The sequence below is a fragment of the Eretmochelys imbricata genome, chromosome 1 (assembly GCF_965152235.1).
Source record: "Eretmochelys imbricata isolate rEreImb1 chromosome 1, rEreImb1.hap1, whole genome shotgun sequence".
Taxonomy (NCBI): Eukaryota; Metazoa; Chordata; order Testudines; family Cheloniidae; genus Eretmochelys; species Eretmochelys imbricata.
Window position 1 is genome coordinate 24127495 of NC_135572.1, and position 11809 is coordinate 24139303.

Below are 11809 nucleotides of genomic sequence, written 5' to 3' on the forward strand. Positions count from 1 at the left end.
CTGCCTGCAGGCTCCGCCCCCGCAGCTCCTATTGGCCATGGTTTCTACAGGGCAGCACACAGAGCCGCCTGGCCGCTCCTCGGCGCCACAGGAGGGACATGCTTTCGGGAGCTACTTGCGGTAAGCACCGCCTGGAGCCTGCACCCCTAAGCGCCACCCCCCCGTTCCCCAATCCCCTGCCACAGCCCTGTTCCCCCTTCTGCCCTCTGAACCCCCCAATCCCAGCCCAGAGCCCCCTCTTGTACCCCAAGCCTCTCATCCCCAGCCCCACCCCTGAGCCCACACCCCAGCCAGAGCCCTCACCCCCCCCGTGCCCCAACAGCCTGCCCCATCCCTGATCCCTCTCCTGCCCTCTGAACCCATTGGTCCCAGCCTGGAGCCTCCTCCTGCATCCCAAAACCCTCATCCCCAGCCCCACCCCAGAGCCGACACCACCAGCCAGAGCCCTCAGACCCCCCCCCATACCCCAACCCTCTGCCCTAATCCCCCCCACCGCCTTCCAAACCCCTCGGTCCCAGCCTGGAGCCCCCTCCTGTACCCCAAACCTCTCGTCCCCAACCCAGAGCCCTCACCCCCCCTCCCGCACCCTGAACTCCTCATTTCTGGCCCCACCCCAGAGCCCACACTCCCAGCCGGAGCCCTCACCCCCCTCCCCTACACCTCTACCCCCCAATTTTTGTAAGCATTCATGGCCTGCCATACAATTTCCATACCCCGATGTGGCTCTCAGGCCAAAAAGTTTGCCCACCGCTGAGTCAGAACCTTCCTTATTCAACGGAATAAGTAAAATTTGTACAGAGGAGAAATCCTGGTCCACTGAAGGCAGTGGCAAACTCCCACTGACATCATTGGGATCAGGATTTCGCCCATAAAATTCATACTTACACCTTAAGGTCTGGTCCCACAGCCTTTATCAGCGTGAGTACCTGCCCATCCTGCCTTTACTTTGAATTGACCAGCAGACTCCTGCTCGGTAAGAAGTTAAGACCTATAAATATCATTTGTAACATCCCTTTATTAAGCAATAATGTAACAACTGTACACTAACAGCCGCGAACACTGCAGCCTCCCTATTGCAAGTTGTGCTTTAAACCATAACTGCAGGATTCAGTGGCTACAGTATGGTGTGAAATTCCCAGAGTGCGGTAGTTAGGGGGAGTCAGCTGTTTCCCCATCTATTTTATGCACCTGATTAAGATCATAAAGTTCTCAGAGAAGGATCCCTGCCTTTTTAGGTGTCAGTCAAAGCTCTGCCTCTTCACCCAGGGCAGTGACAAGCTCAGTATTAACGCCACCATGGGTGGGGTAGGTGGCACCTTGTAAACCCGCCCGCACAGAGCTCCAAGGGCTTTGTGAGCCAGTTTTCAAACGGCGAAACCAGCGCAGGAAAATAAGCCGAAGCAGATTAGGCACTGGCCGTTCCCTGGGGCTGGAAAGGAACTGCAGGCAGCCCCGAGGATTTTTGGAGGGGGGGTGGGCAGAGGATCTTTGCCACAGAAATCCCCGCTTGGAAACGGGGGGGCCACACCTTGCGTCTTTGCAATTCTCCCCACAGTAAGGCGTAAGGGTGCAGGGAGGCGGAGAGGCGGCCGCTGGCTCCTCTTTGTGCCGCGAGTGCGCACAGAAGGGGAGGGGGCGGTGGGCCCGGAGTGGGGGTGCTGCGCGGGGGGAAGGGCAGTGGATCTGCAGCACCAGGCCAGCCTCCTGCTAGCTCCAGCAATCCGGAGTGCGGGTGGGTTGGGTCTCATGGCGCCTGCGCTGCGGAGGCGCCAGTTGCTCTTTGCAGGAAAGTTTTGGTAGCAGCAGCGGGAGCCGGAGGGCTCGAGGGTGACACCTGCAAGGAGGACTGAGCTGCCTCTTCCAGCCCCCCCCCCATCCCCTTCCCGCTCCCCTTGGAAGCTTTCTAGCCAATGCAGGGGAGCTGTGCACTGGGGATCGCAAGGGAAATGCAACTGGAAACCCCAAAGTGTGTGTAGCAACCTGAGCATTTCACTGAGGGGCTGATAGGAGGAGGCAGGTCTGAGTCAGCGAGAGATTCCATCAGAAGGCAGCAGAGCAGCCTGGAGTTATGGGACCAGACCCTTCACCTGCCTGATCTTGCTCAGAAGGGCACTTAGCTGTAAACCGTGACTGAGCCTTGCATGTGAGGAGGTGGTAAGTACGTAAAGCGATCCTGGACATTATGGTTTTAGAAGGGAGTGCAAGTGTAAATAGACCTGGCTGGCATATGCTCTGCACAAAAGGAGACAATTCTTTCTGGGGCTTGGGATGCTGACTTTTTTTAAGGGGGAGTCGTTGGGTCTATAACTTTTGCAAGCTGTAAACAGTCTGCTACCAAAACAAAAAACAAAAAAAAACAAAACCAAACAAATTCCTTCAGCAAATCACTGATCCATGGATCAGTATTAGCCAGGGGGTGGACAAAGGGTATTGGGATGAGGATAACCAAGCTGCCTAGATAAGATGTGTTAAAAGTATTACTAGCTGTCTCTTTATTCGGTTAAAATAGTTTTTGTGCTGAGAAAGATACAAGTACAAAATCTTACCGAGATCTAATCATCAGACATAGTTGATACGGACAAAGTAGAAGAGTCATTTCAGGCTAGAAGTTGTGGAATCCAAAGTCAATATCACATTTCCTAATTGAGAGATAGTCTTGGGACCTTTAGCCCGGTGCAGTTTATTTATTTATTTAGGAAGAATGAAATCTTTGGCATTAGTTATCAGAAAGAAACTAGCCAATAAATTAAATAGAATCCAGAGAATTATTTCATGACCGCTGTCTTTCCTCCATGAGTTTGCCTGCCTTCAGTTTTGTTCACACATTTTTAGGAAGCATAAGGCAATTTCTTTGGGTGGAAATTAATGTTTAACTCTTAGCTACATGAATGTGAACACACCCTGGCCAACCCTCCTCCCCCCAGAAAATATATCTAGCAAACAAAAAGTAGAATAATGTTTCTTCTTGGATTCTGATTGTGAACTGAAATCACCTAACTCCTGAAACTATAGTATCGGCATTTGTTGGATGCAAACACTTCTTTTTCAAGCTATAATCATTCATCAATAGTTGTTAATTTTTAAATAGAAGAAAAAACATGCCTAGTAGAACTGACACTGTGCAAATTACATCATTTTGAAATACAAACAGGGACTGGCAGAGCATCTTATGAGAAAATAGCTGATAAAAAATCATGTTTGCTTTATTTCACACTGGGTGACACCCAGGAGACATTCACAATAGCCAGCAGCTGGAGCAAGTTCTCCTAGGTAAGGAGTTGTGGTGCTGAGGTCTGCACTGAATGGCTGCAGGTCTATTGATAATCCATTTTTGTTAAAGAAAGATATTAAATTACCTGTATTTTAGGCTATTGGTACAATTGGGGACATTCAGTCTTGTTCCTAGGGTGGGTGATAGATAGCTCAAGTGGAGATCTGCTTTGCAATGTCCCATAGGGCAGTGGCTCTCAACCTTTCCAGAGTATTGTACCTTTTGCAGGAGTCTGATTTGTCTTGCGCACCCCCAAATTTCACCTCACTTAAAAACTATTTGCTTACAAAATCAGACATAAAAATACATAGCACACTAGTACTGAAAAGTTGCTTACTTTCTTATTTTTACCATATAATTATAAAATAAATCAACTGGAATATAAATAATGTACTCTCATTTCAGTGTATAGTATATAGAGCATTGTATGAACTTTTAGTTTGAACTGATTGGCTAGTGCTCTTTATGTAGCCTGTTGTAAAACTAAGCAAATATTTAGATGAGCTGATGCGCCCCCTGGAAGACCTCTGTGTACCCCCACGGGTACATCTATCCCTGGTTGAGAACCACTGCCATAGGGAACAGTGTTTGGGCAACTACAATAACTCCTGTCACATTACATTACAGTGTGTATGGCTCAGGTTGGTTGATATCAGTGACCATGTGTATCATCACTTACAATTTGCTAATTTAGAGAATGGTCCATAATCTGTGGTCCTGTGTAATGAAAACCAAAACTATTTTATAGCAAGGGGAAAAAATGGATGGGGGTGGGTGGGGAGGCAGACAGAAAAATCTTCTGAAGAAATTGAACTAATTGGTAAAAATATAAATATAGTTCTATTTCTTTTTTTGTGTCACTCTAGTACATGTGCCAAAATGCCCTCTGTGTCTACTGTATATGTTGGCAGATACCTCTGATTTGATAGTATTGAAATCTGTTTCAGGTTTTCCAGCACATCTCTTCTTATAATCTTCAAACTAGTGGAGAAGGGACAGAGTGAGTGAAACTTTACTCAGCCACTGGCCTCACTGTTCAGTGTCACTGACAGACTAATGTATATGTGTTATGTTTTAATTGCACTGAGAGCTTTGGTAGCTCTTAAACTGATGCTCGGTTAGTTCTGTGTTTTAACAAGTTTCATGACTCAGAAAAGCAGCTGAAGTATTTTGGCACAGTTGTAACAGTAATTTGGTTCATTTCTGTCATTTGGATTGAGGTAGGTTTTGGTTGGTTTTTTTGTCACAGCCCTATGGAAAAACTTTCTTCATTTCAAAATGTAGTGGAGACTAGTCTGGTCATAGGATTTCACACTGTACATTCCAGGATTTATTTTCATTTTACAGTCTATTCCGAGTACCACCCCTGAATGCTGAACTCTTTCAAAAATGTACTTGCTTATTAGAAGATGATTCATGTACACTCCGAACAAGGCAGTTCTCTTTCACCAGCATTTTCTTAAGGCATGACTGTCTGTTGCAGACAGGAAAATGTGTCTGCAAGCGTTCTAGTAGCATGGGGAGCCCCAGAGTAGCTGTCAGTGTTTCCATTCCCAAAGCAATTGTAATGCCATTATCACACCTGACCATGTACAAAACACTTTCTGGAGGTTCCTATCCTGCATAGCAGAGCAATATTTTGTATTGAGTAAAAGAGAGTTCAGCGCTTCTGACATAATTCACGAAAGTGTTATTGTAGCCATGTTGGTCCCAGGATAAGAAAGAGACAAGGTAGGTGAGGTAATGTCTTTTATTGGACACTCTGGTTACCTTCTCCAGACCTGAGGAAGAACTTGAAAGCTTGTCCCTTCCACCAACAGAAGTTGGTCCAGTAAAAGATATTACATCACCTGCATTGTCTCTCTGAGAATTCAATAAAACAGAACAATAGTTTCTAAAGTATAAACAGTTGTACATTGCTGAACGGTATTCTCACCAATGAACTAAAAATATGTAACAATAATCAGTGGAAATGTGCTTCATTTCTTTTCCATTTTATCTTGTTTTCTGACATCTTTGAGCAAGACTTGCAAAATAATCATTATTTGAATCTAGTTCAAGGGTAATATGGCACAGAAATGTCCTGCCTACTATTTATTTTCTTTAAAACTAGAAATGAAGGGGTAAATACTAGGTTCCCTTGGAATAAATTTGGCATGGTGCCTAATTTTGGTTTCAGAATTAGGGAACATCCACTCGCTTTCAAAAATAAACTCATGTTTCCCTCAGATAACTTTTTGAGATGATTCCCCCATATGGAAAGAAATGACATGCAGTGGTTTGCATCCCGTGATAAATTGTACAAAATTTGTTCTACATACCGTACATCAGAATAAGCTTGTATAGATATATGCCTACCTGAGTTTCTTAGGTTTTAACAGTGAAACAATAGTAATTTATTATCTGGATACATTACACAGACTGAAACAAATGTCCCACTCTGTAATCAGTTTTGGCTACTAATCTGACACCGAAGCTTTTAATTTTTTTTCTCTAGTGCCTTATTTATGTTTTGATAAGAATTGAGATAACAGAATAATAGCTGATGAAACGGCCTTTACATCTAAAAAACTCACAATGGGATCAGGCAGCACTAAAGACAGGGAAAAGTTACAGGAAGCTTTACACAAATGCATTAATTGATGTAAAGCCCGCTTTAAAAAAGTTCATAGTAGGCACAGATGTGATTCATTCTTTTGAAACGTTTTCTGGGCACATGTACAGTTCCAACACACTCATCTTCTTATTCTCCTCATTGGAAGGCTACCCTCTGCTGGCTGAAACTACATTTACACAGAGAAGGGGAAACTTTCAGCTTTGGGCAAATGATGGTCTACAGCAGTGGTTTTCAACCTGTGGTCCGCAGACCCTAGAAGCCCACAGACTATGTCTAAATTTCCAAAGGATTCTGTAACTCCATTTGAAATTTTTTAGGGGGCTGCAAATGAAAAAAGGTTGAAAACCACTGGTTTGCAGCATGAAACAGTTTCATTCTTCCCCTCCTGCCCACTCCTAAATAAACCAGCTAAGGGTGAGTGGCAGTCGTGTCACCAGGAGTGGCTTTATGTGACAAATTAATTAAAAAGGGATCTGGTGTATATGTCTGAAACGTCATATGTCTTAAGGGATGATCTTCATGTTGCTCTAGAACTCTGGGAAAGACAGAGGACCAAAATGAAGCCTTTTACTGTGCAGTTCCAGTAATGGAATACGTTACCTTGTGAACTACCTAGCCAGAATGACATCTATACTCAGTTCCTAATGGTTCCCACATATGGTCCTCCCTATCACAAGTAAGGTTAGTTCTCAGCTGACTAATGCGAGAACATATGGTTTACAGAGCTGGAATGGTAAGATTTGTTTTTGTTAGTTTGTTATTCTGTACTTTTCCTCTCACTATTTATGCAACCAGTGCTCACTATGCCATCTTTCTGCCAATTTGCAGCTGTCTAAATCGGTAGATTTAGCAAGACCCAGCTGGTTTCCAATATTAATCCAACACTTTGCTGTCTAAATCATGAATGTGCGTAAGTTCAGGATGCAAGGCAGGAAAGGGAGCATGAGAAGTCAACATTTCTAGCTGAATAAATGAGCAGCCATTTCCCAGTCTTATGAGGTCTCTGATTTTGTGATTATTATTGATTTTCAAGGCTGGCTAAGATTTTCCAGATGTTCCAGAAGTGACTAATGATCCCGCACCCTTCAAAGGGTGGGGGCTGAACGCTTTCTGAAAATCAGGCACCTTTAAGGTGTCTGTTGTTTGGCATTCAAAAATCGAGGCACCCAAAATCACTAGTCATTTCTGAAAATCATATAACCATTTCTGGGGCTAGGAACTGGGGCACTATGTTCAGCCCCCATTCACCAAGTCCATAATCTACACGTTTTATCTGCTTTTTTAGTGGTGTGGCAGAAATCTAATTTGCTGTGAAACGCAGCTTATGTCCTGAATGTAAGAAGCCCATGCTAGGTCAGACTAATGGTCAGTCTAGCCCAGTATCCTGTCTTCCGACAGTGGCCAGTGCCGTATACTTCAGGGGGAATGAACAGAACAGGGCAATTATTAAGTGGTCCATTCCCTGTTGTCCAGTCCCAGCTTCTGCCACTCAGAGGTTTAGTTGTGTCCCTGACCATTTTGCCTAATAGCCATTGATGGACCTTTCCTCAATGAACTTATCTAATTCTTTTTTGAACACAGTTATACTTTTGGCTTTCGCAACATTCTCTGGAAATGAACCCCACAGGTTTACTGTGTGTTGTGTGAAGAAGTACTTCCTTATGTTTGTTTTAAACTTGCTGCCTCTTAGTTTCATTGGGTGGCCCCTGGTTCTTGTGTTATGTGAAGGGGTAAATAACACTTCCCTAGTCACTTTTTCCACACCATTCACGATTTTATAGACCTCAATCATATCTCCTCTGAGTTGTCTCTTTTCTAAACTGAACAGTCCCAGTCTTTTTAATCTCTCCTCACATGGAAGTTGTTCCATCCCCCTAATAATTTTTGTTGCCCTTTTCTCAACCTTTTCCAATTCTAATATATATAGTTGAGATGGGGCAACCAGAACTGTACTCAGTATTCAAGGTGTGGGCATACCATGGATTCATATAGTGGAATTATGAGATTTACTGTCTTAATATCTGTCCCTGGCCTAATAGCTTCTAACTTTCTGTTAGCTTTTTTGACTGCCTTTGCACATTGAGCAAATGTTTTCGAAGATCTATCCACAGTGACTCCTAGAGCTCTTTCTTGAGTGGTAACAGCTAATTTAGACCCTGTCCTTTTGTAATATAGTTGGGATTTTATATTTTCCAATGGGCATTACTTTGCACTTGCCAACATTGACTTTCATCTGCCATTTTATTGCCTAGTCACGGAGTTTAGTGAGGTCCTTTTGTAATTCTTCACACTCAGCTTTGGCTGTAACTGTCTTGAGTAATTTTGTATTGTCTGCAAACTTTGCCACCTCTCTGTTTACCCCCTTTTCCAGATCATTTATGAATATGTTGAATAGCACCGGTCCCTACACAGATCTTTGGGGGAACCCGTTATTTACCTCTCTGCATTGTAAAAACTGACCATTTATTCTTACTCTTTGTTTCTATCTTTTAACCAGTTACTGATCCATGAGAAGACCTTCCCTCTTATCCCATGACTTCTTACTTTGCTTAAGAGCCTTTGGTGAGGGACTTTCTGAAAGTCCAAATACATAATATCAACTGGAACACCCTTGTCCACATGCTTGTTGACCCCTTCAAAGAATTCTAATAAATTGGTGAGGCATGATTTCCCTTTACAAAAGCCATATTGACTCTTCCTTAATATATCATGTTCATTCTGAAAGATGCGTTTTGCCTACCTTTGTCTTAGCATTGATTACTACAAATGATGCTGACTGTAAAATTATCCAGAAGTAATATTTGAATCAGACACCTGTATTCTCTGCCAGACCGTGGTTCCCGAAGGGCTCCCCAGTACACCTTAGGAACAGAGAACTGTTTTGTAAAGAGTTGGGGAGAGTTATTTTCTTTTTAGTTCGTAGACATCTTCTGCAACTGTTTGTTGTAGTTTATTCACTTGAGGCATTTCAGGAATGATCATGAAGCCATTATCAGTGTAACCAGCAGGGTTTCAATATACATAAGCTCAATATAATTGTGATGTTTTGTTTGTATAATCCTTGTTCAAGAGAAGTCCTGCCTGCCTTCTCCCACCGAGCACTATGGCTCCTGCAGTGATTCAGCTGTATGGCTAATTTTCAAATAAACTTCAGTTACACATTTTCTTTGTTCTCTGCTGCTTGAGACACTCTGCCTGTGGTTCATAAACACATTTACAGTCCCTCTGCGCTGTCAGAGGGTTGGTTTGCATTTCTAATTAATTTGATTTACTGTGGAATAAATCAATATGTTAGCTGAAAGTTCCTTCAGTACCTATAATCTTTTCTTCATTAGCTACCCTCACATAATAGCCGGACCTTCCCCATGCAAGCCTAAGGGGTAAAGTATGTTAAATAGACTAGAAACCCTCCTCTGTCTTAAACTGCAGGGGAAGCAAGCCTCTAATATACCAATGCTACAGAAACATGCCACCTGTGTATTTACTTCATCCATTCGATTAATTGTTAACCAAGATTATAAGCCCCTTGGAGCAGGAGCCCTCTATTTACTGCTTGTTTGTACAGTGCCTGGCACTGTGGGGTCCTGGTCTCAGTGAGGGCCTCTAGGGGTTACTGTAATATAAACAATAGATTATAAGTCAATTCATTGTAGCCTCTGAATGTAGGTATATACTAATAGCCTGGCATTTTGTTCTGCTCCTCTAAAGATGCTGAGTACCTGCAGTTCCCACTGATGTCAATGGGAGATGCTGGTGCTCAGTACCTCTGGAGAACCAGGAGGCTACCTATTTACAACTGTGCAGCCAAATTTAGATTTAGATTCCCACTCTTGGCACCCAAATTTGAAAGTGTCAGCCTGAGGGGTTTGTTACAATGTCTGCATTGACCTAGCAGTCAGCCTAATATCCAGTAAAAGAAGAATTTGAAACAATTGGGACCATTAAAATTACTGGTTGGGAGCAGGGAACTCTTCTTAGGGGGCTTATGAAGTGGAGCCTGCGGGCTGCGTGATGTAGGCTGCCTGACATAAAACTGTACTATACCTACAATGCTACCAGTTTGCTAAGAACAGAAAGACAATCAGTTGATATCTCAGGACTGGCAGTAGACCACATAAATAATCCCAAGGTCAAGTGCAAGCTTTAAATGAGCTACGATGTATTATACAGAACTTTTCCTTCCCCCAGTTACGAATCGCCTGATCCTGTGCACTGACTTCAATAGGATCAAGATTTACCCTTAAGTAGGGATAAAATTTCAGCACAATGCCAGGCATTTTGTTTGGCTAGCAAACTATTGCTTTGCAATGGTGAATGAATGTTTGCTTTAATAACCAGAGGATTCTTTTCTTTCCCCAGATTGGTGTTCAGCATGGCAGGTGTGCCAACTTTGATCCTCTTCCTGTGCACTGTTAAGGATGTTCTACCGTCCAATTCCCGCTGGAAACCAACCTGGCCATCTTACAAAGTGCCAGTAATCCTGCCACAATCTACCCTTAATCTAGACAAACCACAATTTGATGCAGAAACCAAACTGGAGGTGGTATCCTCTTGTGGCCTAGAGTGCCACAAGCGCTCCCCGCTGCCGACGTATGAAGAAGTGAAGGACTACCTGTCCTATGAGACCTTGTATGCCAATGGTAGTCTTGTTGAAACTGAAGTAGGCATTTACATTATCAGCCGTGGCGGTGATGGGTCACAAAGCAGATCTCGAACAAAGAGGCAGATTTATGGCTACGACAGCAGGTTTAGCATTTTTGGCAAGGACTTCTTGTTGAATTACCCTTTCTCCACTTCGGTGAAGTTGTCCACTGGTTGTACAGGGACGCTGGTGGCAGAAAAGCACGTCCTTACCGCAGCTCACTGCATCCACGATGGCAAAAGTTACGTCAAAGGAGCCCAGAAACTGAGGGTGGGCTTCCTGAGGGCTAAAGTGAAAGATGGTAGCAAAGGGGCTAATATCACGAGCTCAACAATGCCTGAAAAAATGAAATTCCAGTGGATCCGGGTGAAACGGACACATGTCCCTAAAGGATGGATCAAAGGAAATGCCAACGATATCGGCATGGATTATGACTATGCCTTGTTGGAGCTCAAGAAGCCGCACAAAAGAAAATTTATGAAGATAGGTGTGAGCCCACCAGCTAGACAGTTGCCTGGAGGGAGGATTCACTTCTCTGGCTATGACAATGATCGTCCGGGAAATCTGGTTTACCGTTTCTGTGATGTCAAAGATGAAACGTTTGACCTCTTATATCAGCAGTGCGATGCCCAGCCAGGGGCGAGCGGCTCTGGGGTGTATGTGAGGATGTGGAAGAGACAGCATCAGAAGTGGGAGCGTAAAATTATTGGGATATTTTCAGGGCATCAGTGGGTGGACATGAATGGTTCCCCACAGGATTTCAATGTGGCTGTTCGCATTACACCCCTCAAATATGCACAGATCTGTTACTGGATCAAAGGCAACTATCTTGACTGTAGGGATGGATAAAGACAATGAATCTTCCAGAAAGCACTTCATAGCCTTAATTACTTATCCAAGGAAAAGCCAAACTTCTATCATTACGAATGTGTGTGATTCTACTTTGAGATACCTGGACATAATTTATAAAATTACAAGCAGGCCACCTTGTTCTTTGGAAAGTGATTGTGTGACATAATTGCAGTTAGAAAATGTTAATTTGAGGAGGAAGAATAACTGCTGGGAGAGGAGAGCTCAGGTGGAATTGCTGACTTTGCAGTTCTAGCAGTTTAAGATTAACTTGGGGGTTGGTAGACAATGCAAAATCTGAAGGGTTTCCAAAGAGTTGTATGAAAGGAATGCTGTCGGGTACCTCACACCGGCTTTGTTTGTACCCCAAACACAGGATTGATGGAAATGTTTTCATCTGAAATTTTAAACAAAAATATTTCCATGATAT

The 11809-nt window shown here is 43.6% G+C and overlaps 1 protein-coding gene across 1 annotated transcript; it reads left to right on the forward strand.

Moving 5' to 3' along the window:
* The first annotated feature begins 10260 nt into the window (after positions 1-10260).
* Positions 10261-11379, forward strand: PRSS23 (serine protease 23). The gene has a single exon (XM_077842195.1). It carries the CDS (start codon positions 10261-10263, stop codon positions 11377-11379), a length of 1119 nt encoding a protein of 372 aa, XP_077698321.1.
* The last annotated feature ends 430 nt before the right edge of the window (positions 11380-11809 follow it).

Bases quoted from the DNA above. Each gene is read 5' to 3' on its own strand.
- PRSS23 (XM_077842195.1), top strand. From the start codon at position 10,261: ATGGCAGGTGTGCCAACTTTGATCCTCTTCCTGTGCACTGTTAAGGAT.